The following is a 24,155-nucleotide window of genomic DNA, read 5'->3' on the forward strand; positions in this document are numbered from 1 at the left end:
ATTTGGATTTTGAACACAATGGGTATTTTTCTTTTTAATTCAGTCTTGAACATTTTTCTATTCAGCGTCCATGGCTATGAACAAGATATAGCCCTGGACGCTATATCTGACATCTTAGTCACATCTGACTAAGTGACAAGGTCAGATGTACACAAAAATGCATGCAAACATGATTTGCAAGACAAACTATTTCAAATATTGAATGTTGCCTGGCCATGTTTTTGCATTTGTGCTTATACATATAGCAGCATTGGGTTAATATGTGAATATTACACAGAAGTGCACTGCAGGTCTCATTTTCCTCAGATAAGGTCAATGTTTATGATGCAACAATAAGAAAATGATTGGAGAAAAAGGAAATCTATCGGAGTTTCAACATAAAAAAAAATAAAACACTGCTAACCACAAATAACACAAAGGTCCATCTCACATTTGCCAAAGAAACCTTAATAATCCCAAATACTTTGGAGAAAACTATTTGTGGACTGACAAGACAAAAGTTTAACTTTTTGGAAGGAATTCATCCTGTTGCATTTGGATGCAAACCAACAAAGAGTTTCACAAAAAAGATCACTAATTTAATCCCAGTGATGGTAGAGTGATGATCTGGAGCAACAGGGCTTCAAGATCTGGATAAATTGCAATAATTGGCTCCCTCTACCTAAGGAAAATATCCAGCCAGCAGTTTGTTGAATTAAGCTGAAGAACCTTTGAGTTAAGCAGCAAGAGAATGATCTGAAGCAAATTAGTAGATCTGACCTCTCAACGACTCAAAAAAAAAAAGAAAAAAAAGCTTTTGTAGTGGTCCAGTCAAAGTACAGAATTAAATCTGACTGAGAAGCTGAAACGTGACCTACAACAGTGACCTACAATAGTTCACTCTTGCCTGAAAACCCTTTAACTTGATTAATCTCTAACCATAGGGGCTAAGTTGCTTTGGGTTGTGTTTCTCACCTTAATAAATTAAATTCGTATTTGAAATCCTCATATGAATCTGCTTTATACTTACACCGGGTAAATTTGTTTGGCATTAAATGTGTTTGATGCGAAACATTTAAATGCAACAAATAAACAAAAACAGAAATAAATAAAAAATCTGTGATACATTTTCACCGTCCTGTCCCTGCCTAGACGATAGCCACCAATATGTGCATTCTGATAAGCTCTATTCAGTAAAGTTGATCAGAAATGCTCTGTGGATAAAACACTGTGTTACTTTCAAGATATTTTCAAGTTGAGCACACTGCAGCGAGGCTTTAAAAAAAACCCAGCTCCTGCAGCGAGGAAAGGCATTTAGCCCTCAAAGGGGGGTCTCATGGATGACTCTGGAAGAGCACAGCTGGAGAAATTATTAAGACATGCTCACAGTTATACTTTCTCTGTTGATAATGTGGCATGGAGAAGCTTGGTTTCTAATAGCTGACTTTTATCTCATCTCTTAGGATCACATTATGTGCGTTAACGCTTGATGTTGAACATGCAATGTAAAGAGATTATTTTGGGAAACAGCTGCGTACTGTAGTTCAAGTCACTGCTCTGTTTCTGTAATAAGTTAATAGTGGTCTGTTTTTCCTGTCCCACACTTTAAAAAAAAAAGTCAGACCATCACCATCATGCTACTGCTAAGCAGTAAAAGAGAAAAGAAAAACTGGGCCACAAAGAAAAAGTCCTGCCAGTGTTTATACTTGGTGCTTAACACAAAGCTTGGTAACAAGAGGAGTTACAATAATACATAAACGGGCTGACAAATGAACAAAAGGAGTTACTCATGCATGTATTTTTTTCCTCTCTTGTGACCAGTTTAGTACTTCCTCCCTTTTAAGATGAGGACTATTCCTTGTCAGGCAGGTGCCCCCTAGTGGTAGAAAGGCAGAACATAAGCATTTTTGTGCTACTATTTTTTTTTCTCCCTTTACAGACCCCAAATGATTTTCAGATATTTTCCATGCTGTAATACTCTAGGGCTTTTAAAAAAAAAAAAATCGAGAAACAGAAGACAGCAAAAACAAGAAGACTTGAAAGGGGAAAAAAGCCAAACCATAGGTAACAGTGAGGCCAATGCACGCAATAATAATAAGCTGTCTAGGAAATAAAATAAAGAGAGGGTGTCAGCTCGTTGTAAAACTTTTAGGTGTGAAAATGGTGGGACTTCTTTAGCTGATTTGCATTCGTTGCTAAAGTTATTCTTCAATTTGGACATTGGTTTCCACAGTGTAGGCTGTGTGCCAACAGTGCCACAAGCTCCCTTCCAAACGCATTAATCACTGATGGCTTGATTAGCACAGATTAGACTGGCTCTCTGGTGATAAACAGAAGTGCAGGACAGACAAAACATTTACGTACAGGTCAGAGTGTAAAGGGCGAACACATTCAATAATACAGGATCATCAATTTCAAACCACATGTTATGAGCAATTAATCTTAGGTATCACATTAGGTGAAGAGAAAAAGCATTTCACTCCTGTGGCAACACTAATTCACACTAATTAGCTTACAAAATGTTAAACTGAAACTTATTCTATAAACTGCTTTCTATATAGTGAGGAGGAGTTTAGAACAGCAGAGCTCTGGTTTCTGCTCTGATCCGTCTTTCCAACTTGTGATTAACCTGAGGAAGATTATCTACGACCAGAACTAGAAACAGCATCACTCACCTTCTTCCGGGGCTGCCATTTCATCATATTTGTAAACCAAAATGGAACAGCATTAAGATATTAGGCTGTGTGAGAACGGAATGTAGACTCAACGAAATCCAGAGCACAAGTCATGCTGCCGCTCTACTTCCCTCGATTTTGCAGCAAATTTTTCCCAAGAAGTGGTGCATGATGGTGTGCGATCGAGTCTCAGCTTTGCGGCAGTTTTCTCTCTTTTTTTTCTTTCTTCTTCTTCTTCTTCTTCTTCTTCTTTTATTTCAGGTTGGGCAAATCACACCTCGGGTTACAGCCACACTTGAGGAAATGTAAATCACAGACCCGGTTAGTGTAGACTGGTAATATTTAGGTGAAAGGTTCCTACGCGTAAATCCAAAGTGGAGCGGCACGTTAAACCCACTCCCCTCCTCAGCCGCGCTCGGCGCCCCTAGAACCGTTCCAGACGGTGTGTAGAGAGTGATTATTCCTCAACTTTTCAAAACGAGGCTGTTCCTTCAAACTAGGCTGCACAGTCAGTCCTACGCCGCTCGCATAAAGTGGAATCTTCCTGCCCGATCCAAGGAAAACGATAGGAAGACGACACGCGTGCGTAAAATGGAAAAATATTCATCACAATGATCAAATTCCGTTCCCCCGCCGGCTGTAGATGCACACTTTTGGAAGAAGTGGAGGAAGAATTAAAACTGAGCCCAGTGGAGACAGGCGGTAAGATTCACGGGAAGGAGATTGTACAGCCTCACACACGAGAAGAAGAAAAAAAATCCCTGGAATTTCTGTGAGGCTGTACTGGAAGGAAACCCTGGATCCTGCAACAGTAACAAATTGGAACTACAGCTATTTGGTGACTTCCTCCCCTGCGCTCCTCCAGCCTTGCAGTTTACAGACTTTGAGCAGAGGAGCCGAGCTGTGGAGATGGAAGGAAGCAGGGTCATAGCGCCGACGGCATCCCAAGTTGCCAAAAAGTGCGCCTTACGTTTACGCAATGTGCTGATGGAGCCGCCCAGGCTGGAGACTGGCTGTGAATTACAGCAGACTGACAAAAGAATGGTGTGTAGATGCGTATAATGTCATAAAACAACCTCAGGTTAAAACTTGGTTTAGTCCAGTTGGAGTTAGTTCTATGTTCTTTTAAATGAACACATTAAATCCACAAGGCATTTATGGTGTTGGACCGAGGTTTACAAATACTCATCATGGGAATAAATCGACTTTGATAAAACGAGAGCTGAAGTATCCTCTACGTAAAAAAAATACTTAAAAGTGTCTTTAAGACCAAGAAGATGTTTGCGGACTTTTCTAAAAAAAAAAAAAAAATATATATATATATATATATATATATATATATATATATATATATATATATATATATATATATATATATAGCAAAAGGCCCATCTCACTCTGCCAATATTTTTTATTTCCATCAAGCAAAAAAGGTTAAAAAGCATTAGGTTCAGATCAAATCCATTCATACGTGGTGCATATCCTCAGGCAGTGGGAGCCCTGAACACTCATAAACCCTCATTACCTGCTTTCCTTAGCAAGCTTGATCTTGTTTAGGGTCTTTATTGATGCCTATTTTATCCATTTATTCATTTATGTAATTGGTTGTTTTTTTTGAGAACATTTTTTAAATGTTTGTATTAATTATCTTGTCCCTTTTGAGCTCCATGTCAAGCTAAATTGCAGATGATATTTATCACATTTACCAATAAATGAATTAACTTGACTTTTTTTTTGTCATCAATGAACCACTGGCAGGTTCATGAGTTGGACGATCAGAGTCAAAAAAAAAAAAACAACAAGCAGACAAATGTAGAAGTGAAATCTGCTCAATATGCTGCAATGTCCATTTCCAGTTTAAGTAACTTAAAATATATACACAGTGCTGCACTCCCATGCTGCACTGCAACACTGCCATCGTCTATCAATGGAAGCTACTGCCCTTGGTTACTTTTTGTGAAAACTGATTGAATTCATGCACAAAAAGCACAACTCACACAAGAGGGAGAACCTTGGATGCTGAAGACATGTATAAAAAAACAAAACAAAAAAAAAACATGCAGAGTTTTTTTTCCTGTTTCTTTCTGCTGAGAGCTGCTGTCACACTCAGTTTACAGTGCAATATTTTACCGTACACTGCCATCAGATGCAAAACGTTGCCAGGGATTTTTATTAGACACTGTTTGGCTGGAGAGAGAAAAGCTCTGACACGCTTAAAAAGAAACGTTTTTTTGTTTTTTTTTTGCGGGCTGAACAGAATTGAAAACAGAGCACAAGGTTGATCTGGAAAGAGCCTGTTGGCCAAGATCGATACCATAGTTACAGAGTGAAAATAGTTTTCATTAGTTTTTACGTCAAGTGGTTGTAACCTCAGTTACTGGAAATAAATAACTGCGTTGCATACAGCGCCCTGAAAAGGTATTCATAACCCGTCACTTTGACACATTGCAACCACAAACTTAAAACATATTTTCTTTGAATATTTTCAAGGGCAATGAAAATAAAGTGATGCATAACTGTAAAGTGAAATACAGAGTGAGAACGGGTTTTCAATTTTTATTTTTACAAGTAATAATATACACTCGACCCTCAAGATCACTTTTTAAAGGCATGCATAATGTATTAAATCAAACTTTATGCTAGTATCCCTAAATCAAATTAAGTGCACCTCAAGCCTTAAGAACCTATAACTGACATAAATTGGTAGAAGGCACCTTCACAATGGTTCTGTGACGGCCTCATTAGAGAACATAGTGAGCAAAGCATCAAGGAACGCACAGGTCTGGGAGAAAGTTGTGAAGAACTTTAACCTGGCAAAAAATAAAATTGTAGACTATTTCATAAAGCACTGTTCAACGCATCATTTGGACAAGGACAGAGTATGGCACAGCTGTACGCCGTCCAATACATGGTCGTTCAGCTTTGCTTACAGGCTTGGCAAGGAGAAGATAAATAAAAGAAGAAACCTGAAGGTGCATGGGAATTCTGGAAAAGCTGCAAAGATCCACAGTGAGGATCTGCTCAGAGAACAACTATTCAGCTCTAACTCCTGAAATCTGGTATCTATGAAAAAGTGGGAAAAGGAAAACTATTGTTTAAAGAAAAGTCATAGGCAGCATTCCATCACGAGTCAGGTGTGCTGGAGCAGAGCCACATTATAAACATACAAGAGAAAGGGCCAAGTTCATGGAGTACAGATGTAGAAACATGCGGTAGAATTGTTGCAAAACGCTACATCCGGTTTAAAACTAGCATTGGCTGCACCTATCCCTAAGCACAACATCCAATGTAAAGCTTGATCATATCTGCATCATGATGCGAACTGACGTTCACAGACGCTTCCTACATGATCTGATGGCGCTTGAGATATTCTGCGAAGAAGAATGGAAAAATTTTTCAATCTCTACATGTGCAAAACTGGTCAATGTGTACACCAAATTACCTGCAGTCTCAATTGCACTGCTAGATGTTTTTTCAAACCTTTGGAAGGCCTGAATATATACCCCCGCTACATTTTGCAGATTTCTTTCTCTAAAAAAAACAAAAAGGAAGAAAATATGTATGAGTTATGTTGTGTTAGTCTATCACCCAAAAAAACAATCATGAAAAAAATATTTGCAGTGATAATATGACAAAAGGTGGGAAAGTGCAGGATATTTTCAAGAAACAGAACGTTTCTATTCATAACAGCTTATACTCTATATGAAAGTGAATTAGGGAAATGGTCGATAAAGAAGCTTCAACAATGGGCTTGTGATTTAAATTGGTTTAGGTAATGGACTCTACGGAGCTGTGGGCTGGTCAATAAGCTTGACTCTCTCAGGGGTCAGCGTGGTCCCACAGTGCGTCTTTGGGTCAGGCGGATGACAAAAAATGAGTGGAAGGAGGGGGCAGGATGCCATATGGCCGTATGGACAAACTCCTGCTGTGCACAGAGTGTCCACTTGGTGATCCACATGGATGAACAGGAACAAATGTTTGACAACACCTATGCACACACAGCTGACACAGTGCTTAAAGCGCACAGAGGGAGGGGGCAGGGTTAATGTTACAGTAGCATCACAGCTTTTTATTCTCTTAAAATGCTATTTTATCTAAAAGTTAATGTAAAAAAAAAAGGCTCTCACGACATGCGAAGCATCTCACTACAATTTTTTTTTAACCACACACTGCTAACATCTAAAATAGGTATACACAAGAAGTTGCTTTGTAGAAGGCATTTAGAGGACCAATCACGGGCCACTTCAGCGCGCCGTTAAGCAACAGCCTCTCTTCGTAGTGAAGCCTGTCATCTGGCATCTCCATACAGCAGCGGGCTCCCTGTGCGTGCCTCTGCTTTCCCAATCACAGCCGCACAGGAAATCAGACTCCAGCCTTCAGAGGGAAACAAAAAACTGCCTCTTTCATTTTCCACAAGTTGGAGCCGTGCGAGAGTTTGTGCTTCCTTTTCTTGTTCGTGCCAATCACACCCTCAAAAATGTCTCTTCTGAAGGTTCTGATCGGAGCCCGATGAGTGAGCTGCTCTTTGAAGCCGGCTTTGCTGTACGTTGAGCAGCTGCAATATTACAAAAGCTAGAGCCATGTAAGGCCCATCACCACCTAATGCTTCTTCCACCTGCAAAGCATGTCCTTGTTTGGGAGCTTGCATAAATTCAGTACAACACAGCTGACCAAAAGGATAAACGTCAAGGAAAACTGTGTCCAACGACAGAGGATGTTCATGGGGGGAAGAAAAAAAAAAAACCTCAATGCTTTTAAAAACCTGACTGAAGAGTAGCTCACTCTAGTTGCTCTTGTGAATGTTGGAGGCATAATTAATTACTACACAGGCCCTCGCTTTTGAAGTCATGACACTGGGGTGTCTTTGTGTGCTATCTGTCCTCTGTTAGAATAAACAATGGTCTTTTAATTACAAGCACTGGAGTTTCAAGGCAATAAATTTCACAGCAGAAACATCTACACCTGTGTCCTCACTTAAAACTGGATAGATACATGCACACAGTAAAATGCCTGCATATGCTCCAAAACAGAGTTAAAGACTTGACATTCTATGAAGATTTGAATGTCGTTTTGTTTAGTAAAGATTAGGGAGTCAGGAGAAATACTTTCTGAAAGCAGCAACATGGAGACCTAGCAAACCAGCACCCAACCAAGGGTAAACTGCCTGTAGCTGATCACACTGGGCACTGACTATTGTGACAAAAATCTCTTTCAAAAAACAGAGTTCTGGCACCAGCACACCTACATCACTCAACAACTGTGTCGCTGCAGTACTTTTGAGATTGGGTAAAATATTTGTGTGTCTGCTCTGCAGTTTCACATTGGGTCACCATCCAAACGCCAGAGCTTTTCGGCTTTAGAGAAATGCTTTTACAAATTAGTTATCTGCTATGAAAACAAATGGAATACCTGATTGCTATTTATTCAGAGAGTGGGCCTCCACCTATTTGGGGTTTGGTTTTTGTGGATTTTTCTGTGGAGTGTAGTAAAAATTTTACTATTTGTGAATTTGTTATTTTACAGCATGTCTAAAATATTCAAACAGGATTGATACTTGACATGCTATTGACTGATGTTTGCAAAGCAGCCAATCCAGGAGCACCATTCATTTTCCTTGGCGCTGATTAACTTTACCTCAAAAAGCGGAGCTAAGGAAGACCATTGATGTTAGCTCTTGCTTTATTGCAAAGATTGTTTCCACTGTTTGTATTAATGCATATTATGGCATATCTGGTATTTGAACTATTAAATTAGGTACTAAGGCGTTTTTATAGGATGTCTGGGATACACTGTATTTTACATTTTTATGGGGTTGCATTAGTTGCAGCGTAAAACACCTGCCACGGCTGTGTGCATGCAGCTGTGCAATGGGGGTGGAGATGCCAACAGGACAACAATAACATGACTGTAAAACTTCATATTTGTTCTTTAACAGGTGTGGCAAAAACAGAACAAAAAAAAAAACATCACAGAAGGCCACAAGTAATAAATTATTATGCTTTAAATACTAATAAACTTTATTGTCAGGCGAAACATTTATAACACAGGAATGTAATTTAGAATATTTGATAGATTACATCCATAAAAAGACATGGCAGCTGGATGAATCTGTTTTGAAGCGCTTAACAACACCGTAACAATAAAAGTGTTAAACAGCAATGACACCCACCACTCTGTTTCTCTACATCACTGAAAACAAATAACCCTCATCAGCATTCATTCATTCACCTCTTTTAACAAAGCTGTTTCGGTGGATGATGTTGTGTCAGAATTTAGTCTGCTGTGGAATATGCGAGATGGACGACTATTTGTGTGTGTGAGTGCATGTATGGTTGTGTCTTAGCGGGAGCTTGGTGTTGATTAAGTGTCTGGAGCCTGAGGGGGGATAATGAGAGCCTCTAATTAATGAGCCTGTGCATATCTCAGAGTCACAGAGTCCTATCTGCAGAGAACAAACGCACACACAAACCTCAGCGCACCGTTGGGATCGTTCCCTGCCCTCCACATTATTTTCTCCTGGGAAACCCAGCTGGGAGTGTGTCACTCTGGCTGCTGTCCCTGATGAGTGCCCTCTAATAGGGATGGATGGGGGTTATGGGGCCACACTATGAGAAGGTCACATGCGCTGGCCACCCAACGTGCCCCGAGCAAAGGTTGATGTTAGAGGCTCGGAAAACTATTCAAAATGGTATTCGTTTTCTGGGTTTTGTCCGTGGGGAGCAGAATAATTCATCTTAAGAGTCGACTAATGTCAGGGCAGATTGAAGGCAAAACACCCACTCAGACTGGACTGAGCTGTTCAGAGAAGAGTCCTGCCCGTTAAACATATTCAAACTGTGGGATGAATTTGGACTGAATGACAGAAACGGCTTGTGTAAAGAATATAGGCTTTTAACACCTTCACGGCGCTCTCTGTTTGGCCCCCCATTGATCAGCGGACTGCATGCTCAGCAATATGAGCAGCAACCTCTCATTTCATGTCACATCACATTCAAGATCACAGGCTGGGAAAAAATCACATTACAGTAGGGACACAGATTGAGTAAAGCTAAACATTTGCTCACCAGAGCACAAAACCTGGCAGTGGTCCTTGTGCTCAGGCCCAAAATATTTGTTTGTAAATGCAATTCGCAGCTTCCCCGAGTGGGAATTTGCTGTTCTCTCAATCTCACTAAAAGAGAAATGTCCCCACAAAATGTGTCCAAATAAATACAGAAAGAGGAAAATGAAAAGGTCCCTCAACAAAAAAAATAAAAAATAAAAACATAATTTCTTCCAGTAAAATGAAAAACAGTGTGTTTACATTAGTGTGACAAAGCCCTGCGGTAACTGCAGTAATTATGAGTTTTGCCTGTTGGGAACCAAGTAGGAAGTTGTGTGACGTTACAGAGCAAAAGGGCTGAATGGGTCATTGGAACGTGCACCGCTGTGGCTGTCTTAAAGCAGTCCTTATTACTGTAACCATGACAACAAAGTTGTCTTCATCCTCCCTCCTGACTGCCAACTGTGCAGCTTCCATATAGAGAGTATCAGATAAAACACGAGGAAATGTAAACAACACCGGGATGTTTATGCAGTTCTAATCATATGAGAGATTCTGTATTTGAAAGGGTGAAGTCACAGGACTCGACACAAACCTACACCCATAAACATGCTACCATGTGTTTTACCAACATCTACAGCTGGCACAGAAATGTCTGAGCAAGAAGCTTCATAACAAGTGAAAAGAGCAGGAGAAGAAGAGAGGAAAGGTCAGAAGGAAAGTTGTTGGGTCATGTTAAAATCCAAAAAGATCACAGAAACAGGAACCATTTGAGCCTGAAAGGCCTGAAGGAGGTTAAAGGCACTGAGGCGCCCCATTAAATGACCCTAAATCACTCTACTCTAGTGTTTCCTAAAATTCTGGCTTCTGAGCTACAAAATAACAGCGGTGGAGGCTAGTCTAACAACAAGCATTAAACAAAGGTAAAATGACAGTGCGACTGGCTCAACCTTAAGCTTTGTTTAAAATCTGACATTTACAGCCTCAACATGTCGTAATCACTTTTTATCTAATTTTACTTTGAAGGATAATATTACATTGACCTCACACACAAACCACAGTGGGATTGCAAACCCAATTTTGAAAACCAATGCTCTGCAAAAACCTGTTTACACATCAGTTGTTTCAGGTTTGGCACTTAGTGAGCAGCAGACAGATGTTACTTTCAGTTCTGTTAGCGTCATCGTCTTTGTTAAGAAATATGTTATTTGTTTTTGTCCAGAACAAGTAATGTAATTACTGTAATAGTGAGAGTAACATGCATAAATGCACTTGATAGTGCTAGTTGATTCTGACAGCTCAGACTGAGATCAATTTGAGTTTAATTTCAATTCTACATATATATATATATATATATATATATATATATATTCTTTTTGCAAATGGAGAGGTAATACTGACGGCTTTCATATTTGTCTTTCCTGTAGTCAACACAAATCTAAGGCTAGCTGTATTCAGATTCAGATTTGATAGAAAGTTGCATTTCTACTTACAAGTTACTAATCCAAAGACTCAAGATGAAAAAAAGTCGTAAAGTCCCATTTCTCATGGCTGATGATCTCAAAATCCAATATGGATGCTACTAACCAAATAAAGTAGTTACAGAAAAAAAATGTTTGCCTTACATCTTGTGAGAATTAATTTTTCTTAGTGTGTGAGTTAATACAGAGTTTTAGTGTACATTGTGCATCTGTGTTACTATTAGTTGTCCAGGTAATCAGGGTAATAAAAGGATCTATCGGCACAAAGTCTCACAATTTTCAGAAAGTTTGACTTTAGCATTTGTGCCATCACTTTTTAAATGTCCTAGCTTTCTCTAAAGTTATACAGTGAAGTCTAAAATTACTGAAATTAATATTGACATTTCGTAGTGGCCCACCGAACGTCCAGACTGGACTCTGATAGAGAATTATGGAGAGAGTTGAAGATTAAGGTGAAAGATAATTGTCAAAGATAAATAATCAAAATATCCGTGGAAACATGCAGAAAGCTGCTCAGCAAGGACAAGAAAGGTTTAATTAATGTAATGTGGGCAAAAAAAGATTTTAATTGGTTATTGAGCAGGGCATAAATAATTTCCAACAAACCATTTTCTAATGAAAATTAGTCTTTTAAAAAATTCAAAAAGATACTCCTTTTGCATTGTTTGTTTCATTTCCTAACTTCCTACCAGAAGCAAACTTCTTGTTTGATCAATAATAAATTGTAATTTACTTCTGCTATATGTATCTTCATGGGCCTGTTTACCACACAAACTGATAGTTACATCAGCCATGGACTCTACATACTATGTGTGGCTGCTGATACCGACTCTCAGTACCAGCAGCCACACTGGAAATTGAATTTCCTCTAATTTCCCCAGTCTGGAATCTTCAGAATAAAGAGAAGTGACAGTAAAACGCCTTGTGTTATAAGTAGAAAAAATAAAAAAGGTAATAGTACTATCATTATACAGAACTATGTAATGCTTGTGTTAAAGATTATGCAGAAGAGTTTGTTCTTTTCATGTGCGAAGAAACATTATGAACAGTTGTGAATAGGTCACTGGCTCTGGAGAGTTTCTATTTCCACAGTATCCTGGAGTATCTAAACAGCCTACTTCATCTCCCATTTTGACATTATGTATGAAAGGAAAGGGTCCGAATATAAAAAACATCTTTGAAAGTCCTTTTCCTTGCAGTTCAATCAGTAACTCTTCACACCATCATGAGTGATTAAGACATATGATTAAAATCCCCTTATTCTCTTAAGTCCTCTCCCCCTAATTTCCGCCTCTTTCCTTTTCTTCCTCCAATCTCACTAATGAAGAAAGGCCTGTTTATCCCCTGGAGGCGCTTTACAGTAGATTTGTGTTACGACATTAGGCAAAGCGAGGGACCTTTGCTTCAGAGTTGTGTTTAATAATTCAGCGGTTTTGGACACGGATGAAACAGGCTCCAGCATGCTGTTTCAATCAGAGAGGCAGTTACATAGGCGCTGGGGTTTGACGTCTGCGGCAGGATCAATAATGATAGCGTTGCCACATACTCCGACGCATGAGGCACAGATCCTGTGTGGTCCTTCCAAGCTCTATACGCTAAACACAAAGATGGAAACAGGACAATGAATTCACATGTGTTTGTGTCTATCTGATTTCACAAATGCACACCAAAGCACACGCACACACACTGCGGTCTGACCCACCCATCTCCAGTCCCTCATTTAGAAAAACCCCCAAAACCAAACGTACTCCTCTCTTTTTTCAATTACCTTTCTTCCCACCGTCATCACCACACCAAGTCTATCTAACATTCTCCCACAGTCTCTGTTTGCTTTCCCTCTCATATCAAACGTCTCCATGTGTTACACCCCCTCACATATGCACACGCACACTCGAGTCGCACGCCACAATCTGGTAATCATAATAAGCACATTAAAGCATTAAAACGACAATTTATGACAGATTATCTCCCAAACAGACAACAATTAACAGCAAATAAATGCAAATATTTATCTTCCTTTAAAGGTCTTCTGTTAGCTTCTCTTTTCCGTTCAGTGCAGTAATTAAAGGAAAAAATACTGATTACGAAAAGAAAAAATAAGCAAAGCTTAACTAAAACCAGACTACAGCAGAGGCTGCCTGAATTTGCTTCAATTTTTTTTTTCTCATCAGTTACCACACTATAATACTTTAATACTCGAGGCTTATTATGTCAGTGACAGCTTTTCCTACCCATACTAATCTAATCCTTAGAGAGCACATCAACTAAGAATTTACAACTCTTGAAGTGGCATGAAAGAAGTGATGCACAAAAGGATTTGCTAATAACTCAGTCCCTGTGAGGGCTAACAAACAGAATGGTAAAGGAAGCAACGGGAGAACAGTTGGACTTTTCACAAAGCAAATCAGGCACCTGTATGTTTCTGGTGGATGTTGTGAGGGGGATTAGGTCAGTCCACCCCTTAAATCACTCTGACTTCAGATCAAAGGGGTTAAAACAGGATTAGGATTAATGTGCCTTTGGTAGAACAGGTGATAATCCCTTAAATTAGCAATGTCGCACAGGCAGACCTTTCTTTCATCTCAGCGCCTGACGTATGGGGCTGAAATACGGGGAGCTGCGCTACAGGAGAGAAGCGCTGTTGTTGCCACGCCAGGATTAATTGGTCTCCCTCAACAAGACAACTCAGATAACGGCCATCGCTGTAACTTGTCAGCAAGATGAGCTCATTTGAATGTAGGAGGTGATTGGACAGCGGCAGAGTCAAGCAGCTCAGCCGCTGCTCTGTGGAACAAGGGTTACCTTACAGGATGATACAGTGAACCACAAAAGTATCAGCAACGCTTTGACTTGTTTTTTCATATTAAAACCTTTCAGTTTTGTATAGAATATTTTGTGAAAGACCCAAACAAGTGAGTGCTTAGTTGTTACGTCTTTGCCCATTATTGGCTAAATATCCTAAACTCAGCTAGTTTAGATGGAAAATGTCTTTGAACACCAAAATCTTATGTTTTGTCACAGATTCTGAGCTGAGTTTAGGTCTGGACTTTGACTGGGCCATTCTGACATGTACTTTAATCTGAACTATTTCATTGCAGCTAAAATGTCTCATGTCTACAGCATCCCCTCATAGGTTTCCCATCTTATCAACTCTGACCAGCTTCCTGCTGAGGGTTAGAATCCCCACAGCATGATCCTACCACCACCATGTATTACCCTGGGAATGGTGTAACAGGGATCATCGTGTTCATTTTCTACCAAAGAGCATATTAAATGTTGGTCAAGAGTTATGCTTTGTAAGTATTGATTTTTCCACATGTTTGTCATTTCCCCTACACGGATTGTGCACTTTCCATTTTCATATAGATTAGTAATCTAACGCTGATTTAAACTCCTCCAGAACTTTTAATCCAACCGGTCTGGTGTTTTCATAATGCGGTTTGTTCCTGTAATGGCCTCTGACAAAACTCTAAAGCATTCGCCAATGTATTTATGTACACAGAATTACTTTTATTATCTGTATCTTATCCACTAACGATGTGAAATCTGAAGTTAATTTGTCTCAATGTGTTTTTTAGAGGTAAGCAAGTAAAGCAGCGTTAATTCATGCCCAGGCACTTTTTTTTTTAAAGTTCAAATTGCCAGTTCTCCATTATGTGCCAATTTGTGACGGTCTGTCACATAAAAGGTCAACAGAATACACTAGTGTTTGTAGATGTAACATGACAAGTTGCTTAAGGGGTGAGAAGCTTTTACACGATACGGCAGATGAATGGATCGCTGGGTGAACATCCACAAGCTACGGGGAGTTCTTTAAGAAATAAATGGCGCTCCTGCTACTGATGTGCATCAAGCTGAAACTCAGCAGCTGATGTAGCAGAAGCAGGAAGATGCAGGGGGGGGTTGACTCCACTCCAAGAATAGGAGCCACTCCAGTCATTTCCTATCAAACTCTTCACACATGCTGCCTCTCAACCCCACCAGCTTTCTCCCCTGCTGTCAAACCTCCTTGTCATCGGTTTGACTTTTCTACTTGAATCATCTTCACCCGTTTCCAGGGAAGCCTCCTGTCAGCCAAGATCTGCTAACAAAAAAACATCAGACGCAATCATCGCCCGCGACTCTAAATTTATGCCAGAACTTTAACATTAAATCCAGGACCCTTCCTTCACCTGACTGCCAGAGGATAATTAGCAGTTTTTGACCATGTTGAGGAGCAGCAGCGTTTGGGAAACTGTTCCCCACAGAGCTCCTGTCTGCTACCAGTTTGGCCGGTGGGCTTTGCCCCGGTCCCGGACTAGGCCCAGCCATCTGGCTGGCCCTGAGAACAGCCGGCCCTTCTCCCCTACCGGCCTGCTTCAGACAGGAAGATGACCCAAAGAAGGTCAGGCCACACCAGAACGGTCCGGAAGAGAGACAGCAGTGGACGCACAGAGGAGGGAGGAGAGGGGAAACAAAACTAATGGACAAGAAAGAAAGCAACAAATGGACTGTAAGATATAGGAAGGACACCTTTAAGCTGCCACCATCATCATGACCCAATGACGGATGAGTCTGTTTGTTGTTCTCTTCACTCTGTGTATGTGTGTCTGTGCAACAGACAGAGATAGCAGGGTGGTACAGAGTACTGTATGAAAGCGTGTGTGCACGCGTGAATACAATCCCACATTTCTCAAACACATCATGACAGCTCGCAGCCGGAACGAAAGCTTCATTTATTCACAATTCAGCAGTAAATCGCAGCTCCACAGCAGGGCTCCCAGTACAGATAACCATTTGGAAGGTCATTAGGAACGAAGCTGAAAAGCCACACAGCGGATGGAGGGTTCTTCTGAGGCTTAAATATGAACGGTGAAGTAATTACATTTACATTACTATAACACTGTAGAGAATCTGATTGAGCTAAAGTCTCGAAATAAGATGGAATAAATAATTGCTAATCCAGCCACCTGCTGAGTTTTTCTATCTTAGCGTGGTAGCAACCTCTTCATCCACCGTCTCCGACGTTCTTCTGCAGCGTAGCAGAGCACAGTGCGGGCGGAAATACTTACATTTGGAGCAAGTCTGAAAGGATTTTATACAGTATTCCCCCGAAAATGTATTTCTTTATAAGAGAAATGGCTCAAAGACAATTTTGCCTGACCAGAGCAACTTTTGAGGCATGTTTGCTTTGCCTTATGACCTCAAAAGCCATTGTTTCACCAAAAGATTTTTTTTCTTGCCAATTTTCAATAAAACCAGACATGATGCATACAAGAGCAACAGCTGTCCTACAAAAAGACAGAGTTGTGGCTCTCTGTAGCTTCTCTAGAGTCATAAAAGGCCTGTTTGTTGCACCTAAACTATTGCTCCTTTTGTCTGGCCAGTCGGTTCTGATGGACAGCCTTGCCATGGGTGGATCACAGATGTGTTATACTCCTATAATGTTCAGAAGATGACTCAAACATTGATCCATGAGATGCTAAAAGTTGAGAAAAGAAGGGATACCTGCTTCTGCTCTGTCTCTTCTGATCCTCAATCTTCATGATACTCTTTGTCCACTAATGTTCTCTAACAAACCTATAAGGCCTTCAAACAGCTGGGACACACATCGGTTAAATTACACACTGGTTTACTCATTGTATTTCTAAAGGCAACCAATTACAATGCATTTTATATGAGGGTGACAGAGTAAAGAGGTTGAGAGGGCAAACGCAAGCCACAGTTTGTGTTGCTCTCTCACATCAAACCCAGGGGTTTGACTACTTTTGTAAGGTTCTGTGTTATAAACTCAAACAGACTCTGCAACCGGACTGTTGTGATTTTATCAGAAGGTTGTTTTTTTTTTTCTCCCCCCACATTCTGTCCTTCCCTGACACATTGGCCTTGGCAGGGCAAACAGCTGAGAAAGAAGACTCTCACCTCATATTGTCTGAGTAAATGTAAATTTAAGCGAGATATCACAGTGCGGCGCCGAGCAGCAAACATCAGCAAATTTTGAGAGCGGGTTAGTGTCTCTCTGACCCTCATTCTCTCCACACGCCCAGTCTCTCCATCTCTGTCTCACCCTCTCCTCTCCCCTCCTCGGGCTGGCCAGGACTTCTCTGTCCTTCATCCTCATTCTATTTCATGCCTCGTCCTTCTCTTGCGCGGCCCTCATCCATCACCATGCTGCGCCTCCACCCTCCAGCCCCTCCAACACACCCTTCCTCTGGTATGAATTACTTCTTGGCCAGAAACAGATAGAAGGCCTCGGTGCTGACACACTCCTCTGTGACTCAACAGTTTGTCCGACTTGGCTTAGCATTCATCACGTCGCAACAGCTCTATCACCAGCTGACTAAAGCACAAGATAAAGAACCCTTCTTTTTGATCACTTCATGCAGCTTTCCTGCGACATATAACTCAAAAGAATGTAATATAAAGATGCGCATAGTGACTAAAAAGTGACTTTAAGTGTCATAGATCAATTGCCGCTCAGAATGCTGCTGAAAACACTCAAGGCTGTCTAATGGTTAGTAAGTTTCCCAAAAAAAAACGAATTCGTTGGTGGATGTGTCAGCCTGTCACATCTAAAGACAAAAATGTTCAGAGGGAATGGTCACACTCATTACCCTGCCACCCTGATCTCCTCTCCAGGGGTCTGCGGCTGTTGGACGTCTCTGCTTTTTGTTGTGCAGAAATGATGTAACAGCTAAAGAAAAAGATGATTAGAGCATTTACTGTCAGGCTGCTCTCAAAAGTGAAGCAGTCAAGCTGCTGATGATGAAAGTCAGAAGGGAGAGAATCCGAGATCCTTACTGATGCCTCAGTTAGTCTAAAACTGAGCCCATCAGTTTAGGCCTGTTGCGATCAGATTATGTCCAAAGGATGGACGCTGGAACCAGTATCAATATCTTTCCTTCATTGCTTTAGTTTGGTTGTGACTTTGAGATGCACTGAGAAATCAGCTGGTGATCATACTAAATATTGAATGCACCACACCTAAGCACTAACAGGTTGAACTAACTAAAAAGACTCATAGATGCAGAGGTGGTTTGCCATTTTTGTATCAGTAAGTTGTGTAGAAATTAAGATTTGTATCAACCACGTCCATCTTTGCACTGAAAGAACGTGGCTTTATCTTCACTAGTTTTGGGTCAGATGCACCGCAGCGTTCCACTCAAAGAAAAAAAAAAGCGTTTTCATCACGTCACAGGGGTAGATTTGTTTTCTAAGAATAGTAAAAGAGGACATTTCTACTCAAGTGTGAACAAAAAATCTTAAAGTTTCAGTCAACAACACAGGTCATCGAAATGTTCCAACATTTTAAAAAGTGGAAACACAGATCATTATACAACAATAAAGCCACTCATGAATAAATAACAGCACCGCAGCACCATATTTGTAATTTGTCTTACATGAATGTAGAAAATTCAGTGTACAATTTGTCCTTAAATGAACCACACAAGTGAATCTGGTGGGACTAAAGTATTCCTCTCGGTAACTGTGTGTGGTCACATGTCTGCTGCTATTAAGACTTTTATGGTCGAATGCTTCAGGCATCTGGATTTAGACTTGAGCCGGTTTTTCTGCAGTACTGATCATGTTTACTTTCAACTTGACTACGTTTAAGGCGAGCTAAATAAACGTTGAGACGAAGCTTTTGCTTGATGCACCTTTTTGCTCCATTATCGCTGCAACATAACCAAAACCTTAATGCTTAATGTTTTCAGATGGTAGACTTCAAGCGTAGCCCTGAGTCCTCATCCTGTCGTTTGCGTTGGTGTTGTTACTCGAGGTTCAGCACAAACGCTTTGCGTGTGTTTAAGTTTAAAACGCTGCATTTGTGTGGTACGTGTGCTTGACGAATTGAAAAGAAAATTTGTGGTACGAATATATGTCATTTCACATCTGTACTACTTAAATGCATTGCATACGGTGTTTCTGCAAATTTCAACAAATGTCTGAATAAAAAACTGCCACATTCTTTCTGATCAAACTTAAAATGTTGTTATATCTGACCCAGGAACTTGTTGTCATTCGTCACTGAAAGACAAAGCAGATCCACAATAGTGTGATGGACGTTACCTTCCAGCCTATAGCGATAACTTATGGTGCATCACAGCAACATTCATATGAAACCAAAGCATATAATGCAAACACAACACTCTGAATGGGCATCTGTCTATAGGGCACAGTGTGAATTTGTACTGCACCAGCAGCTGAACCAGATTCCTCTGTTTGCTTGTTTGTTTGTTTGCTAGGAGCGCTCCATGCTGCGAATTCTGTTCTGCCATCAAAGCTGCACCATTGAGGATCGGCTGTTGTTGTTTATTAGGTTTTTCTTAACCAACATTCCAGCTTCTCACTTTAAAAAACTGTTAAACTTTCAATCATCGCATCTAATTTAGGTCACATGTGGAGTCCACAGGTGCCAGAAAACATCAAGGCAGGAAAACGATGATTTGGATCAACCGGAGGCCATGTGAACAACTAGCATTTACCACACAGAAGGCCTCCCCTTTAGAACCGTATGATGTGGTTTGAGAAAAAGGCCCAGATATGATGCAATGCCGCAGAAAGCTGTGTTTGAGAATTGCCGTTTCCAAACTGTGACCCAACTGCAGCTTCCCACATCTCAGAGCTGCTGAAAGGGGCTGGGCATCCCACACACACAAAAAAAGAAAAAAACTCCCCCTGTGGAGTACAGCAGATGTGCGAATCCTCTGCGTGGATCAATCATCCATTGTGTTTCATCACACCGACTACACACGGTGTGCGGTCCATTTGGAGATGAGCAAATTGACGTAATACACAAGAGCAAACAATCCCATCCTTCATAAACTAAATGAAAGATGTTCAAAACAAGACAATGATCAAAACACAATACAAAGTAAAAAAAAAAAAACAATCTCATCTAAATTTGTGGGTTTTCAGAATGGCCGATTAGCTGAATACTGAATAAGCCTGTAAGAAAATGTGCATATTTCGGTCTGACAATACACAGGAAACTTCAGTTTATGATGAAGTTGTTAGCTTCTGTTGCGAGTTACACTGCCAAGATAAAAGTGCCACCCTAACAATAGAGTGTAAATCACTGTCTGGGCTTCATAATACACAGTGAAACACTGCCGGTTAGCTTTCTGCACTAAGCATGGATTATGTGCTCATTATCACGGACACAAAACTTATTAACGCTCTGCGATAAAATCAAATGCACCGATTGGCGCCACAGCTTTAATTGAGAGGTGGGAATGTTCATTTTCACCTTCCACTCAGAAAGAGGGCTCCACAACAGGATAATCAGAAGTGGCGCTTGAGGCATGATTACTACAGTAAATGGCATCTTAACAAAAAGAGGATTTAGGAATAAAGAGGGGGATTTTCTCATCAATGTTATTCTTTTTAGGACTCAGGCGTTTCTGTTTAGTTGGCTTTATCAGAAATGTTGAAAACTAAACGGCAAAATGCAGCAAAAATAGCCACAAGGTAACAAAGCCAGGACTTCTCAGCACTGACTGTGTGGCAGATACTGATTTGAAAAAGAAAAGGTGCCTTTCTCTTCACAAATCTGGCAGGGGAATTACAGCTGCCAATACGAACTTTACTGGCTTCGTCAGTTCACACCAACGAGCTGTTAGTGAAGCGTAAGGGTCTGTTTCTGAGCATGAAACCTGGATCACGCAGTGGAAAAAGTCTAGACTGCACAGACACAGAAAGGTGAGAGCAAAGGGACTGCAGAGCTACTTAGAGGAAAAAAAGCCTAAATCTTATGAAGGTGCATTAAAATACAAGTGCAACTCAATAAAGTAGGACATCAATAATAATGTATTGAAGTGATTTGGATTAAAAAACTGAAAGCCATATCTTAAAGGACTGATTGCAATTCCATGTTTATTTGAATGATTATGGCTTATAGCAGATGAAAACATCAAAATTTGTTTCTCAGACAATTTGAACATTAAAAATAAAATCAAGAATTGCCTGACGTAAAGAATCGGACACTTCTGTGTGTGGTGACTCTTGAAGCTGCAGCAGCAGTCCACACCTTTTAAATCTCCCCTAAAGTCTTGAATGGGCTTCGTTTTACAGGGCTGCAGTTCTTCACCTCCGCTGTGCTTCCCTCCCTGCGGAGAGCGCCAAAGCCTCTCATAACATTTCTGTATCAATCTCATTAGCTCCAAGCTATATCGTAGTTGACAGAAATAAAATTCCCTGTATCACTCTGTGTAATGAATATCAAAATTTTATGAGGTAGACTTAATAAGACAACTTTAATCATAATAACATAACTTAATACATTATTCTAATTTGTTTTGATGCACCTTTATTTCCAAAAGCCCCAACTACAAGACATTTATTGTTGTTCTTATGATGTGATTGTGGCTGAAAGAAGTAAACAGTGGAGTAGATGTGTACTACAGTCATCTCAGAAAGAGCAGCAGAGGTAGAGGTGCTTCTTGCTATGCAGATCCACAAAGTACTCTAAAGAGGATAAATGGCTCTGTAGCGCTATCAGTCCATCCAGCTGGTGTACAGGGCAGCTTTTATGGTCTCGAACAAGCTCTCCAGCTTCTCCACCAACCCAAATCTCCCTGACCTAAATCTGCTTTTTCTGAGCAGAGCGGAGAGCTCAGCAGTGGACACACACGGCTCAATTAATTTCTGCTCAGCATGAAAACATGCAGAAATTATCTTGATGTTGCAGTTTTGTTTAGTGGCCAAGCAGCAAGCTTGCAGTTGCTGCAGTTCTAAAAAGCGGCCAGAGGAGGCTCGGTCCAAATGAGAGTTCTTCTATGAAGGGTTTGAGAAATAATAAATGGTTTTATGTTACATAACAGAAAGACTATGCTTGTAACATATACTCGTAGTCAAAAATGATTGTGGATAATTAGAACAGGAGTTAATTTAAAAAGGCAGGTCAAAGTTGAGCTCACATTTACTTCATGTTGTTGCTTTACAGAAATGTCACGTTTCAACTAAATTAGCAAATTTTACTCTTTGAATCTACAAACTCATCTAAAAACGTCTGAAAACATATGTTGTTTATTAAACTCGCATGGCTTACTTTACTCAGCTACAAAAGCTTCATCTTGCAGTTTGCCTTTGGATTGTTTTCTATTTTAGATTTTAATTTTATCTTGGTTGTGTCTCTGAAGGAAATTGCTAATGACTGAAAATCAATTTTCCTCAAGCCTGAGAAACTACAGTGACCTTTAAATAAGCCCAAAGTGCATCCCTGGCAATAGGTCACTACAGGTCCATGCCCAGCCCGAAATCTTCTGCAACAATCATTGAAAAAAATGGTTATTTCAGCAACAAGCAAGTTTTTAGCCACATCTCAGCAGTGACACCACATTTAGAAAAGTTTCAAATAACGATATTTGATAAAATATGATTAATTATGATAAACTTATTACAAAGCCTCTAAATAATTAGGTAATCATTTTATTCACATCCCACCTCTAACTACAACATCTCTTACTTTTGTACTTGTGTCGCACAACACTAACACTTTTTGTTGCATTATGTTCATATATTGTCAAAATGATTTATGAACCAGAACGCCAGATCAGATTAATGTAAAAAGAAAAATTGAAGTCATTTTTTTCAAAGATCATGTCAGACACCCAAGTACAGTAATGGACTCAGATCTACATTTATCAGTGACTAAATACTACACATCTAAGATACTTTCTTTCACAACATACCACATAAACACTTTTAAAATTCTTTTACATTCCGTGGATTATCTGTATTGTCATGGTGCTTTTTTACCAGCCTGTAAAAAAGCAAAAAAATCAATCAAGCAGCTAGACCCTGTGTGTAAAAACATGCATTATAAAGTCTGAGTACTCGGCCCAAAACAGTTCACCTTCTTTCAGACCAGTTGCCAGAATTACTTATCAGGCATGAACATCTAAAGCCCTCGGGTCGCAGGAGACCAACTTGGTAGAAACTGACCTAAAGGAGGAAATAGTGTTTAAGCTCCTTAGCTGTGTAACAAACTCCACAAAAACCTGCGACGTGTAGAAACAAAAGCATGTTGTTAATTTAGTTCTTTATTTATTTGGTATTAATTTTCAATTTTTATTTTATTTTTTTTTACAAAAAAATATCTTTGGACTTGTAATTGATGGCATACCAGTGAACTTGCTTTACATATTGCTATTGGGGTTTTTATCTTAGTTTATTGTATTTTTTTAGCTGTTTATCTGATGTCTTAGAAAATGCCAAAGAGTGAAGTTTTATGAATTTACAGTAACTAAAAAAAAAAACAGAACGTCTTTATGGATTCTTAAAGAAACTCACATTCGCAATATCATCGTCAATATTATCAAAATATTTTTACATTTATAAAAGTCAATTTCTAAAATATCTTTTGAAAAAACCCATAACAATCCAAATGATATAGTTCTGCTGATAAGGTCTCTGGCTGTAAAATTGGAATAAAAAAACCCCCAACTTAAATATGAATCATTGAGTATGGCAACATTTAATTTGTACTGTGATGACCATAGATCCAAATTATAACCTGTCAACGTCTCAAAATGCTACAAATGGTCCAGTGAGGAGGAGTGAGCAGAGAGCGTGTCAAGACATATTAGAAACCTCCATCTTAGCAGCGCTGGTGTCTGACAAACACATGCCTGGCTTGGAGCCCGGAGGAGAAGGAAACACAACAGATGCCATCCAAAGCACATCATCCCTCCTCAATGAGCCTGCTGAGGATACATCAGAAAAGGAGCACACCTCGAGAGCAGAAATTCAAGCCTTCACCTGGCATCACACAGAGCTGCACAGACAGGTTTAACCTTTTTCTGTGTTTTGGGTCTGATCAAAAACACATGTGGTAGGCATTAATATTTCTGTCACCTGCCTCCTCGCAGACGGAGCCAAAAGAAGGTTTCTAAGAGCGTTATTAGGAGACACTCGAAGGAAACTTCAAAGCAGTTCTTCATCACAGCTGGCTGGCGGGTCGAGACGCTGTAAATTATACCTTATGTTGTGATTCTT

General features: G+C 40.0%; 1 protein-coding gene across 3 annotated transcripts in view; it reads right to left on the bottom strand.

Moving 5' to 3' along the window:
• The window catches only part of LOC116729617 (tetratricopeptide repeat protein 28), a 240,695-nt gene that overhangs the window by 164,670 nt on the left and 51,870 nt on the right, over positions 1 to 24,155 (bottom strand). Inside the window, exon 1 of one of the 3 annotated variants that reach the window (XM_032578289.1) lies at positions 2,655 to 3,940. The exons of the other annotated variants lie outside the window; for them this stretch is intronic. Within the exon in view, the coding sequence (XP_032434180.1) occupies positions 2,655 to 2,681 (27 nt within the window). The 5' untranslated portion in view covers positions 2,682 to 3,940. Of the gene's footprint in view, positions 1 to 2,654; positions 3,941 to 24,155 lie in introns of those variants that run through there. 3 annotated transcript variants of the gene reach the window in all.

The sequence above is a fragment of the Xiphophorus hellerii genome, chromosome 12 (assembly GCF_003331165.1).
Source record: "Xiphophorus hellerii strain 12219 chromosome 12, Xiphophorus_hellerii-4.1, whole genome shotgun sequence".
In the NCBI taxonomy this organism is placed as follows: Eukaryota; Metazoa; Chordata; class Actinopteri; order Cyprinodontiformes; family Poeciliidae; genus Xiphophorus; species Xiphophorus hellerii.